The sequence below is a fragment of the Urocitellus parryii genome, chromosome 6 (genome assembly GCF_045843805.1).
Source record: "Urocitellus parryii isolate mUroPar1 chromosome 6, mUroPar1.hap1, whole genome shotgun sequence".
Classification (NCBI taxonomy): Eukaryota; Metazoa; Chordata; class Mammalia; order Rodentia; family Sciuridae; genus Urocitellus; species Urocitellus parryii.
In genome coordinates, this window is record NC_135536.1 from 145,002,510 (window position 1) to 145,016,450 (window position 13,941).

The following is a 13,941-nucleotide window of genomic DNA, read 5'->3' on the forward strand; positions in this document are numbered from 1 at the left end:
ATGGGGAGAAACTGGATCCTTCATAAATGGCTGGTGGGAAAGTAAAAAAGGTGACAGTTTGAAAACTATTTGTCAGTTCCTCAAAATGCCAAACTTCAAGTTTTCATACAACCCATAAATTCACTCCTATGTGATACCCAAGAGAAATAAAAATATATATTCACAAAAAGTGCATAGATGTTCATGCAACGTTACTAATGATTTTCTCAATTTGTCATTCTAGCCAAAGCAATACTCAATCTAAAATTCCATCCACTGGTGAATAGGTAACAAAACACACTACTACATATCCATATAATGGAATATTATTGATTGGCGAAAAGCAATGATGCACAGACACACACTACGATGTGGATGAAGCTTAGGAAAGTGATGCTAAGTGAAGAAAGCAAAGGACCACACAGTGACATGTGGAGATTCCACTCCCATGATGTGTCCAGAATAGGCCAATCTTTAGGGAGAAAATACAGATCACAGCTGCCTGGGCTGACAGGTGAGTGAAAGAGGGGAGACTATTAATGGATAGTTTTTTTGGCGGGGGGATTGTGGTGGTGGTAGAAGTCTGTAAATATATTAAAAATCACTGAATTGTGTACTTTAAATGAGTGACTTTTATGTTTGTAAATTATGTCCCAACAGAGCTGTTAAAAAATAATAGGCAAGACCACAGAGAAACTGAATAGTAAACAAAATTGATTTCATAAACCAACATACCACACACAAACATAAGCATATAGACATTCTGAGCAGAAGGGACTCGCACTGAGGCTCAGCACTGATATCGACTCTGCCACCTGGGGAGCAGAATTTCCTGACTCTGTGGTCAATTTACATGGCCTTATATGAAGTCACAAACACATCAGGTTTCCTTCCCTGAGATGATTTTTTTTATTGAACAATTACTTCATCAAATCCCTGAGATAATTTTATCCAAACATTTTCACGTAAAGAGAAAACACTAGCCACTCATTGCGAACAGCACAATGTTCACAGCACCCCCATCATTTTAAAGGGAACATTCCAAAATCATACACAGAGCACCGTTCAGCTGCAGATGCCAGTCCATTTCTGTGGTCTAGCCTTCTTTGCAGAGAACCCAGATGCAAAGAATAAGGGTGTGGGGCCTAAACTCTACCCTATTCGACTAGACCCTTCCCTCTATGTAACTGGTGTAAGAGAGAAAAAACTCCAGTGGACACTCAGGAAGAAACCCCTCTGGAGAGTACAGTTTCCTAGGTCAGTAATCATGCTTCACTTATATCCTCAGGGTCCAGCAAAGAACTTATCCCTGAGAAAGCACACATTTATTGTATGACAGGATAGATGGATGGATGGATAGGTGGACTGATGGACAGAGAGATGGATGGGTGAATGAGTGGATATATGGAGAAATAAATAGAAGGAAAGAGGAAATGAGGGTGGATGACTGGATGGGTGGAAGCTAAATGAATGGAAAGATGGATGGAGAGATGAATCAATGGGGAGCCATAAAGATTAGGTGATATATGGTTGGGGAGATGAGTAGAGAAAGAGAGGGAAAGAGGGTAGCTGGATAGATAGATGGACATACAGACAGACAGATGAATGGACCACTGGATTCTTGGATGAAAATATAAGTAACAGAGGACCCACCACATGTGTCCTTTGACCACTCAGAACCATAGGTGCACTTCTAGAACTGGGGACTACTGCTGGTCTCCTCACCACCCCAAGGTTTGAGGCTCCAGGAAAGGCTTTGACTACCTCACTAAGAATACAGAAGCCCACGGTACAGGGCTCTGCCCAGTAACTGTGCCAGCTGTGCTCTATGGGACTAGGGACACAGTGGCAACAAGAAAGGCTAGGGCTGACCCTGATGGAGGCTCTTGGAGCAACAGTGGGATGTGATGAAAAAGTTGCAAAAGTACCAGTTCATGGTTCTGTCACTTGAGAAGGAAAGGAGAAGGAGGTAGGAGGAACACCTGAACTGAGACCAGATGTACGGGTAGGAATCAACTTGACCTCATGTGTGTGAGTGTGTGTGTGTGTGTGTGTGTGTGTGGGGGGAGAGAGAGAGAGAGAGAGAGAGAGAGAGAGAACACGCATGCCCAGGGCAGTGAGTGGCATATGTGCAGACCCCAAAGAAGAAGAGCTGAGACCCACCATCCTAGGCAACCAGGACACAAAGGGCAAGGAGTACAACAAGCTGGGCCCATGGCCACAGGCCCCTGGGTTCTCAAAGGCTACAATAAGACACTGAGGGCTTTGGGGGACCCTCGGTGATGTGATCAGATCTGTATTCACCTAAAAGTGGATGGACTGTCTGCCTCAGTGATGTGGCTCCCTGGCTGCTGAGCCACACAGCAAGCCCACTCCCCACAGAGAGCAGCAGTGGAGCTGCCGAGCGCTGGTCTGTGGGGCAGGGGCGTGAGCTCACTTCCACTAAGGGAGGGAGACCTTCACATGGTTCCAGTGCAGCCTCGCAAATTTACCCTGAGGTATAGAAATCATGTGAGTTTAACCAGTAATCTTCTGAAATCTTTTGGAACTGCCAACATTTGGGAAAAATTTCCCACAACTCTGTAGAATGCTCCATGCTTAATGAAGTCCTTTCTCTGTCTCCAGTACTGGGCACACACTGGAAGCCGGAGGTAGGCAGGCCCTGTGGCCACTATTTCAAGAACAAGAGGCTAGGCAGAGCCACATGGCTCTTGGGCCTGGATCCTGGGGAGCAAGCCAAGCCTCTGGAGGAGCCAGGAGCTGGGCAGCTCGTGTTTCTGCCACAGCTTCCCCACCAGCCCAGGGACCACCACTGTCCTCTTAACTTCCTTCCCTTCCAGCTCAGCCCAGCAAGGCCTCATGGGTAGTCCAACTTCCTTTTCATTCTCTGCACAATCTTGACCGTTCTTCAGATTTTCCAGTTCTTCTCCACAGATCTGCTTCTGAAACCAGAAAGGAATTCATAAGCATTCCAATTAACCACCACCATGAGGTCATCCTGGACATTCGGGGTCTGTGGGTGTCCTGCCCTGGCTTATCCTTGCAACTTCATACTGAGGTTTAAAATGATAAGCCAAGTTCAAGCACCCCCCCCGCAACCAGCCCCAGAGAAACCACATTTTATATACAAGAGTGTGTATACACACTGAACAGACTGAAGGACAGCCCAGCCTCAGGAGATTTGAGAAAGAGAGACAAAGAAGCCTTGCAATTGACCCTCCATGTCTGCTCCTCATCCACAGATTCAATTAACCATGAATTGACTATATACTTTATTTCTTGTCCTTATTCCCTAAACACTACAGAAGAATGGCTACTTGCACAACAATTAGACTGTGTTAGGTACTAAAGGTCATCTAGAGATGGTCTGAGGTATAGGCAGGATTGCACAAGTTATATGCAAATATGCCACCATTTGATATAAGGGACTTGAGCATCCCTGGATTCTCATATACAAGGGGGTCGTGGAACCAGTTCTCCACAGATACTAAAAGACAACCATAATTTAAAAGCTGGCACTTTTGCTTGAGTGTGCAGGCACACTGTCAGGCATTACAATGCCCTGGACCCTTGCCGAATCCTCCAAGAGCCTTCAAAGTTTAAGACAGGATCAGGGGAAGAAGCCAAGCACAATGTTCTCTGCTCAGTGGACTGGTAGGCTCTTCTGTTTACCAGTCTTTCTGTTGTGAACCGAAGAGTATGAGAGCCCCTTTCTGCCTGATGGTTGGAACTAATGTCAGACACAATGCAGCTTTCCAAGGCAATCCAGCATTTACTGGGATGTTTTATGCCTTCATGTTGAATCTTCTATTGCAGAATGATCTATTCACCAAATTGAGCAGCATTGCCCTACAATGTACAATTGTTAAGTTTGGGAGTTTAACATAATTACTCACTCCTTAGGGACTGAAGAACAAAGACTTTTCTGTACCAGAACAAATGAATCTTATCACAATTACACTATGTGGGTAAGTATCTGGTGTGGCTTAAAAAAAAAAAAATACTGAACAACCAGCCACCAAGAAATATTCAGCAACCATCCTTCCCCAAGAATCCACTTTACAATTACTCAGGATTATGCAAAAACTTAATGCAATATTCCATTTTTGTGCAATCTGCTCTGGAGTGGCAGGGGAGGAAAGCAAGACAAATTTGTCTTGCTTTTGTTCTGCCTGAATGACACTGGTCCACGACAGAATTTGAAATTCAGATTTTTCAGTATTTCCTTAACGATGCAAGACTACGGCTGATTCCCATGTGTTCTTGGTTTCATTTTGGCTCATTAGAGCCTGTCCAGCTTAGAGAGAAGACCACAAAAAGTCTAATTACACAAGGTTCTCCTCATCCCACCCTTCCCCCTGTGCCATATAGATTCTAAGGATAAACCAATACAGCCAACTGCCAAGGAGAAGCCCACAGCCGGTCATCTAGGGAGCTACCTTGCAGGTTCAGGTCACAGCTTCAGGAAACAAGGGCAACATAATGACCAAAGAAACAAGAAGTTCATGAGATAACACACCACTGCCATACCTGTGGCCTTCTCCATCAGCAAACTCTGTGGGTCTGTCACCCAGAGAAGTCTGCCCAAGATTGCTCAGGTCCTCCTTGGAATTTCCAGGGTGAACTGCCCTCCCTAAGCAAGAGAAGAAGATAAACAAATGGGGGCTGGTTCCAAGGGGCTGAGCAATTTAACACCTGGGGGATCCTTCCAAATGTACCGATGGCCCTAACCTCATTCATCTTCTTGACCTTCACATTAACCCTTGCTACACTGCTCTCCAGAGGATGAGAAGAGCTGCCAGGTGCCAGCAGACATAAAGTGGTGGTACTACTCAAGCATTTCTGAGCTAGACTTGAGATGTGTTCTTCAAACAAGAACAATTCAGGCATTCAATGGAGTCAAGTTTCCAGACCCTTCTCTGCCTCCGGATGAGGTTACTCAAGAAAGGCCATACCACCATGTTAATTGAGCCTCACCCCCGATCCCCACCAAAAAGAGATGACTATCTTGTCCTACTGTGTGCCTCCCCACTGAACACCCCCAAATCCATGGGGGTTCAGATTCCTAGGGAAAAATGCATGTTTACCTTCAATCTGAAAATATATATGTAACACATATATAGAGAGACATTCAGCTGGCTTTACCAGCTAAAATATAAACACATTATTTAATTGTTATCAATACGAGTACATTTTTAAGTTTCTTTAGAGAACTATAAAATTAGCAAAATTTGGTTTGGCAAAATTTAACTCTGAGCACTTTAAAATACCAGCACACTTTAGTTCTCTCTGTTAAACCAAGTTTTTATATCATACAGCAGAAGCTGTCCATGCACTTTATTAGCTTAGAAATGAGTTCAGAAGCCTTCTCAGTCTAATTCACTACTGTATCCCTGGAGCCTAGGAAAGTGCCCGGTATATATAGATGTCTCATTATCAGATATTAAATAAATTGGTGAATGGATATGTGAGTGAGCAAGTGAGGGACTGAAATGGATAATTCTTTACCAATTTTTCAATTTCCCTGAGGTTGTTATGTGTTATGGACTATAGCATGCTAATACCTATAAAATATTTACTTGAATTTCATTCCTAAACAAATAAGGTTCAGTGGATTTATTTTAAGGGAATGCACTTATTTAGGAGCACAAGTACAAATAACTCAGAACCAACCACAGAAGCAAGTCAAGGAGGCACTTATTTCCATCCAGGACTGCAGTAGATGACAATGGCCACGAGATGGAGCCACACAACCTGTCAAAGAGCAGCAGTACAGAAAAGGCGTCCAGACTCCTGATTTTGCCCTCCACACTGTCCAGCAGAGCATATCACAGGAAATGACCATTGCTGCTGCACTGTACAACAAGCTGAAGCAAGTTTAGAACTGAAGCTTGGGTCCGGGGATGTGACTCAGCGGTAGAGATCTCGCCTAGCATGCACAAGGCCCTGGGTTTGATCCTCAGCACCACAAAAATTGAAAAAGAATAATAAAATGAAATGAAAAAGCTAGAGAAAGAATTTCAGTTTGCTGGACATCAGACTTTAGAAAAGTAAGCCTGCTTCCCCAACTCAAATTGTTCACATCTCTTCTCACACAGTTCCTCTTCTTAAAAAAATAAAAATAAAAAATTAAGTGTAAGCAAAGTATTTTCCTTATGAATAACAATGAATCCATGAAGTTTTCCTGGAGAAAGAAAGCAATATTGTGAACCTACAGAAGGGGAAAGAAGAACTAAATTCTTAAAGCAGCGTGCAATTAGTTCCTGCCTCCAGCAACATTTTTGCAAAAGAACATTTCACTGTTGATGTATTCGATTTCATTCCCTCCACTAAAGAAACTTAAGGCATGTTCAGACTGACTGGGAAATCACATCAGATGGAATTATGATCCTGTTGGTCAAGTTTCAAAGGCTTCATATGTAACCGAAGTGTAAGAAGAAAGAAATTTCCCACAAACTCAAAAGGTCTGAAAAATCTGTAAATATTTTGAGGGCCATTATAAGCCACAGATGTTATCAACGGCCAGGATTGTGCAAACTTTAAAAAGACCTCGTCCACAAATGAGGCTGCTTCGAAAATAGATTTTAAAACATTTGCAAGGAGCCCAAGTGAATTTCCCTTTGAAATGTTGTAAATGGTTCATGCTTTATTTAGAGTAAGAAGCAATCGGCTCCACTGGGCTTCTTGCTTATGATGCTATTTCTACCGCACATGAAATTGTAGGAAACCTCCAATTAACAGTCAGAAATTAAGGGACAAGAGAGAGAACTTGAAAAACAAGTGAAGAAAGAATCACTAATTAAAGACAGAAACTGGGTGGCCTGGTGTGATGGCCAGGGAAGAGAAGATTCTGGAATGTGCCTTGTGTGGCGACCGGTGGGAAATTCTAGTCGGCTAACACTTGCTGATTTCCATGAAGGGAGAAGCAGATTAGAAACTGAGCAAGTGCAGAGCATCTGTGCGGATCCGTGATTGCATTTGCAGCCCCACTCACCAACTCGGAAAAAAACCTGGGATGTCAGCACTAGCTGACATAATGGTTACAAGATGAAGCTGGTTGGCAGAAAACCTTCCTGAGTGAATTAAAATCCTGACTCTGGGCCCTGGGGGAGACAAGAGAGTGTGGGTGAAGTTGGGAACTAGCCATGCTTTACCCAGGGAGTGAAAATTATAAAATTATAAATTATAGAGTTTCAGTGATCTAATTATATCCTAATTATAATGATGACCCTTCCTTCCTTCAAGGGACTCGAGCATGCTTCTGAAATATTCTCTGTGTAAGTCCTATCATTGGCTGTTTGAAAGTAGATGTTGGTGAATCTCAGAGTGAATTAAAGTGACAGATCTGGCATCTGACTCCCCGATCAGCTTCCTCTGACCAGACCACACCGACTCCCAGCTCTTGAAATAACCCCCAGTGGAATTCTCCAGGAGGAAGCCATCTCCCCAATTAGGCAAAAGTCGGCGTCCTCCTCCCTGACCCCCTCCAGCCTCTGTGGTTTCCACATTCCAACATGCAATCCATTTTCTTTTTCCATCCCAGCCAGGCAACTGCAACCTCCAAGCACAAAGGCCATGGTCTCATTTGTGAGGCTCGTCCATAAACTCACACGGCTGGTCAGCTCAGTGCCCAGGGATACAGACTGGCTTCCCTTCCATCCTAACTTGATGCCACAGGGCAAGTCACTTAACTGCCTCATTAGGATCACAGTCGTGGCCCTGCCACGGCCTCTTTCCCTGGTACCTAGTCACCCCATTAATATCTGTAAAAATCCATTAAACCTTCCAGCTGAAAGGTGCCATAAAAGCTAAGCCTATTACTATTATCATCAATAAACTCCAAGGCACTCTGGCCTGTCACCACCTGAGGTAAATCAGTCACCCAGGTGGAGAGAAAACCAGGCACCTCAGGCCTATCAGCCCCCTAATGAGCCATCTGCAGCCACAGAAATGTCCAAAATTGACTTTGCCAGCAGCTCCCGTTCCAGAAGGGAAGAGAGCCAAGGCTTTAATTTGGGACAGTGAATTTAAACTGTTAGAATCCCCTGGTCTCCAAGGCACACACAGTCCCTGTGGCTTGAAGGGCTACTCCAACCCTGCCCTGGATCCTTACCTTGAGTGCGGAGCTTAGAGAGGCCTGCCACGTGCAGTCCTTCCCGACTTGGGTGAAGGGGAAAGAACACGGTCAGAAAGCGGCTTGGAAATCCAGAGACAGTGGGCATTCCCTGCTGGCTATTTAAAAGACATCTCACCTCCTGCCTCCCTTGGGAACCACCAGCAAGGCCCTGTCCTCTCTTGAAAACAGCCCTCCATTCAAACGTCAGCACTGGGGCGCTGTCTTGAAAAACCCAGAACTGAAGACACCATGTGTGTCCATCAACAGGAAAGAAATAACGATATGTCAGTACGGCATCATACTATGCTGCCGTTAAAAAGAATTAAACAGACAAAGCAACGATTTAAAGAGCATTGTATGGTAAGGCCCTTGACATAGGTGTGTGCTCCCCTCAGAGGAGAGAGGGAAGGGAGACGTGCTGCTCCCAGCAAACCCCTGGGCATCTTCTGAATTTTCATCCACGTGCACACCTCGCCTATTCAAAATAATCTTTGCAACTGATCCTAAATTAGACAGAGGCAATGGATCTTCTGAGATGTTTCACTGATCTATTGAAACTGTTAAAGGGGAGAGCCCCTTGACCTCAGAGATCCTAATTGTCAAGTTGGGGGAGATCTTTTTGAGCAAGATGGACGGGAACATGTGCTTCATTCAGGAAGGAAGTGTAGAAAAAAGGATAAGATGCCACCAGCCAGGTCTCATCCCCTTCTTTGTCCTTGCCATAACCTCAACAGAAAAAAAACACCTACAGGGGTCTGAATTAAACAGTGGAAGTTAATCTGTACTGATTACGGACACTAGGCATAACTAGGACTAAGGGCACCGTTCCTGTTCCACTCACCCTCTGGAAGTCTTTCCTGCTGCTGAACCTTGAGCCAGATGTTGACACGCTGACCCCGGGCTCCCAGGGCCTCCACCTCCCACAGGCGGCCTCGCTCCTCCGGATGGGCCAACAGGAACTGCCTACAGACTGAGAGAGAGGAGAAGGAGCAAAAGTCAGAAGACCCCCCACACACACAACCCTGGTTCACTCGGGGCCAGCTCTCCCGTGTCTGCAGACTCAGGCAGCTTCCAATTCCTCCTGCAGCAACCCCAGCTCGCTGCTCTGATCCCCACTACCCTCAAACCACTCTCTCAGCAACCTCTCATGGACACAGAATTCTCACCTGCTCATGGGGGCTCCCATTCTGTACTGGTTTTCTAGGGCTGCTCTAATAAAATACAGTTGTCCCATGGCAACCAAAGGGGATTGGTTCGCAGGAGCCACTGAAGACACAAAATCCAAAGTCCATACAGTTGCATTAAATAGTGTGGTCTTTGCATGTAACTATGCACATCTTCCGGTAGACTTTAAATCATCTCTAGATGATCTTTAGTACCTAATGCATGTAAATGCTATATAAATAGTTGTTATAGTTGTTACAATCCATGATTGGTTGAATCTGCAAATTTGGAACTTGCAGATATGAAGGGCTGACTATACCACAGAAATTCATAAGACAGAAATTTATTTCTCACAGCTCTGGAAGCTGGAAGTTCAAGACCCAGGTGTGACAGGTTTGGTTTCTCCTGAGTCTCTTCTCCTTGGGAATGGCTGTCTTCTCCCCTGTGTTCTCACATGGCCGTTTCTGTGTATAGAGATCCCTAGTGTCTCTGTTCTTAAAAGGACACCAGCCATATTGAATTAGGGGCCTACCTGCATAAGCTCATTTCACTTTAGGGACCTTTTAAAGTCCCTACATCTCCAAGTACAGTTACACCACAGGCTTCAACATTTGGAGGGACACTGTTCAGTCCCTAATGCCATCCCACTTAGGTTTTTTTGTTGTTGTTGTTTTGTTTGTTTGTTTTTGTTTTTGGCTGAGGATTGAACTCAGGGACACGGAACCTCTGAGCCACATTCCAAGATATGGGATCTCACTAAGTTGCAGAGGCTGGCTTTGAACTTGCGACCCTCCTCCCTCAGCTTCCCAAGTCACTGGGACTATAGGAGTGCACCACCATGCCCAGCTCCATCCTTCCTCCCTGACCAGCCTCCTCTGCCTTCCTTCCTCTCCCATGGAAGCTTCCAAACTCATTGTCCACCAGACTCCTGGATTCCAGAGGCCCCTCACTGACTTGTGAGCCCATATTCACAGGATGAGCATCTTCACATGACAGTGCCCCGACTCCAGGCAAATGATGAAATGCTTTTGGTCCCGAAGGTGTCCATAGGGACTTCAAGTCTGCTCCTAACCTTTGAAGGGTCCAGGGCAAGAGTGCAGGTGGAAACATACAGAGCACAATGCTATTATAAAGGTGGAAACTGTGCCAGGAAAGTGGTAGATCTCACATGTTCTGCCCTCCTTGCTGACAAATATAACTTCCTAACAACCGAGAAAGCCAGTTTTAAATTTAGAATTCTTGGACACCTTGAAATTGTGCATCAGAATGTGGCAACACAAAGAGAGCCAGCCCCCAGTCTCCAACCCACTGCCTTCCCTGGCCTCCTCCTGCTCACCCCCACTCACATTCCATTTACATCCCACCAACAGCCATCCCTGGGGCCGACAGTTGTGCAGATGGGTGCCACGGTTCACCAGCATGGACACAGATCCAGGGATGGAGTCAGGCCCTCAGCAACACTGGCAGGAATTTGGGGGTTCTGGTATTCTGAGTGGATTTAGAGGGAGCGATATAGACAGGGGTGGGCACATCCCCTTGAGCCCATGGAGTCCTCAACCCATGGAGAGGGATGCAGCAGAAAAAGGACTCAAACCTGGAGCTCGGAGCAAAAGTCCTCTTGTCCAGCTGGAGGGCAAGACTGCACCCAGTAAAAGCCTGACAGCGGGGTGTGGGTGGCTGAAGCCCCAAGAGAAATGTGATTTAGAATCAGCCCTTTCAAGTGTTTGCTGATGGAGCAGAGGAGGGGCAGTGGGGATCTACAGCACTGGCCCTGGCAACATGGGATCTTTGGCTTCTTTAGCAAGATAACCTGACATCCTGAGGTGCCCTGCACTGGAAAAACCAGCTTTCTCTGGAGACCCTTAGGGGGCCTGCACCAGGGCAGGGCAACTCTCTCCAACAGAGGCCTCAGAATTGAAGCAAGAATGAGGAGAAGAGATTGGCAGGGTGTGGATGTAGATGTAGGACCAGCTGCCTGGGCCCCAGAACTGCCCAGCATCTGAAAGTGAGCTGCACAGTGCGGGCATCCTCGAGCACTCTGCAGAAACTCAAGGCTCTCCAGAGTTTAATAATAACAGCCAAAGGGTCTGAAAAATACCAAGAAACAACTAAACCCACTTGAGGGAAAATCCTTTGTGCCTGCTTTCTTTGTGATTTCAGAGCAAGAGAAGTTTATTTGCCTTTCCAACTTTCCTGTCCATTGTTCTCTTCATACCAGAAGGACCCTGGAAACTCAATACTAAGGATTCAAAAACATCTGAATGACACAAAGTGAGGCAAGACCAAATTGAGCTAGTGTCCTTTCACGAGGTGACAAGGGGACCTGAAGAGATCTCTCCAGACACCCACTCTTCCTGACTCAGAGTGATGTCTAGCAATTGAGTTTCCTCTGGCAAATGCAAACAAAGAATAGAAACCACTTGGAAAGAGATGCAGTAGGGTGATCGTGGAGGAGGGAGAGGCCTCCTTTTGTGGTGAGGGTGTCAGGGATCTTGGAACTCACTGCTTTTGCAGTGTCTCTCCATCATCTCCCGCCTGCCCACTGCTCCTGGACTCTCCCTGTGGCTTCTAGTTCAATGGACAAAGTGATGAACTATAAGCTTCAGTTGAATGAGCCGAGTTACTGGGAGGATCCCGGCAGCAGTTCCCTGGATTCCACTTCTCCCTGAGGTTGATGATTTGTTTCTGATTACAGATGGTCCTTGACTTACAATGAGGCTGCCTTCCCCAAACACATCAGAAGTTGATAATTTGAAAATGCATGTAATACTCCTAACTGACTGAACCTCACGGCACAGCCCAGGCTACCTTAAACGTGTTCCGAACACTTACCTCAGCCTACAGCTGGACAGGCTCATCGAACACAAAGCCTATTTTATAATGAAGTGTGGAATATTTTGTGCAATTTATTGAACATCTGTATCCAAAAACCACTGGCAACAGAGCCTCCTGTAGACTCTTGACTATTTGCCCTAGCCATCACGTGGCTGACGGGGAACTGTGGCTCACTGCCTGTTCCCACCGTCTCAAGACACGGTATGGGACCACATACTGCTAGCTCAGGAAACATTAGAAATTCAAAATTTGAAGTACACATCCTACTGAATGTGTATTGCTTTCACACCACTATAAAGTAAAAAAAAAAAAAAAAAATCCTAAGTCAAATCATGAGTCAGGGATCATCTGCATATTCAAATCCACTTCCCAGGTTGGGAAAGCTTTACTACCAGAGATCAAAAATGAGGTCTCTGTGCTAAAACTGTGGAAGACTTCTCAGGAGGGAGGCAAAGCCAAGGCCTGCTGTGCCCCGAAGGGCTCCATCTGCTCAGAACCACCTAGAATGCACACGTGTTATTCACCACTGTTACCCAAATTCCTTCACACGCCATGCAGTGGGCTGACCTCCGTACATGGCAGGAGAGATTGGGCAACTGAGCCCCAGGGCATCATCTTCTCGGAATGTCTCACAGAAGTCCTGCAGCATGGCTGTCCCTAGACCTTGGCGACGATGTTTCCTCCTGACAAACACAGTATCGAAGACAGGCAGCAGATAACATGCACCAGTGCCATCGCCACACAGGCTGCCTGCAGGGGAAGCAGGAGACACACATTGTTTCCTGGGCTGGATGCTGCTCCACCAGGACCCTGTGGGACCCTCGCACAGCCAGGGTCATTGATATCACCTGGAAGCAGAGTTAGTTTCACAAGCTAAACAACTGGCGCTAAAACAGCAGACGATTCCAAACCACCAGACTCTAACTGACCCCTATTATTAATTGCTACAAGGGCAGTCCCTGGACCACTGCACTGAAGTGAAAAGCAAACCTGGGAGACTGAGCGGAGCAGGTGGCTCATGTACCCAGACTCTTCAGATCTCTCCCTTCACTGAGACCTTCAGAGCCAATGACAATTATCTGAAAAACATCAAAGCCCTCTTTGGAAAAATGAAACCTGAAGCCAGAGGATGTGGGCTAGGAGACCATCCCAACCTAACTCCGGAGTATGGACAAAAAGGACTCACCATGTCCCTCTATAGCAAAATGCACACACTTCCTATATCCACACCCCTCTGCATGTGATTTTCAAGTTCTTCTCAAGAGATGGGGTCTGTTCCCCTCCCCCCTATAGTCTAGGCTGGCAACAGGGAGAGATCTGAAGAGTCTGAGCAACAGAAGAAGGCCAAGTAACAATACACCAATTCTGAGCCTGGGCCTCAGGCATTCGGTGTCTGTCTACCACCAGCCACAAAAATAAGCCCAGGCCAGGGCTGGGGTTGTGGCTTAGTGGCAGAGTGCTTGCCTAGCACATGTAAGGCACTGTGTTTGATCCTTAGCACCACATAAAAATAAATTAAAAAAATATATATAGGCGTTCTGTGAGATGGACATCATTACCCTAGGTACTTGTATGACTGTACATATGGCATGATGCTATATCTTGTACACCAGAGAAATGTGAAGTTGTGCTGGAACAATGAATCAAAATGCATTTTGCTGTCATATATAATATCTAATTTTTTAAGTTTTTTTTTAGTTTTGTTTTATGAAAATAAATAAAATTTGAAAAATAAAATAAAGGCATTCTGTCCATCTGCAACTACAAAAAAAATTTTTTTTTTAAATAAACCCAGGCCATCACAGAAACATGGCTCAGGCACCTTGGTAGTCCCAGCCAACCTCAAG

General features: G+C 45.6%; 1 protein-coding gene across 1 annotated transcript in view; it reads right to left on the reverse strand.

Annotated features, from left to right (window-relative positions):
* Positions 1-2,818: 2,818 nt before the first annotated feature.
* Fam169b (Protein FAM169B) overlaps positions 2,819-13,941 on the reverse strand; it is a 67,483-nt gene continuing 56,360 nt past the window's right edge. The window contains exons 9-11 of the mRNA XM_077800159.1: positions 12,662-12,844; positions 8,937-9,065; positions 2,819-2,921 (exon numbers count right to left, since the gene is read on the reverse strand). Of these exons, the coding sequence (XP_077656285.1) occupies positions 2,860-2,921; positions 8,937-9,065; positions 12,662-12,844 (374 nt within the window). The 3' untranslated portion in view covers positions 2,819-2,859. The remainder of the gene's footprint in view (positions 2,922-8,936; positions 9,066-12,661; positions 12,845-13,941) is intronic.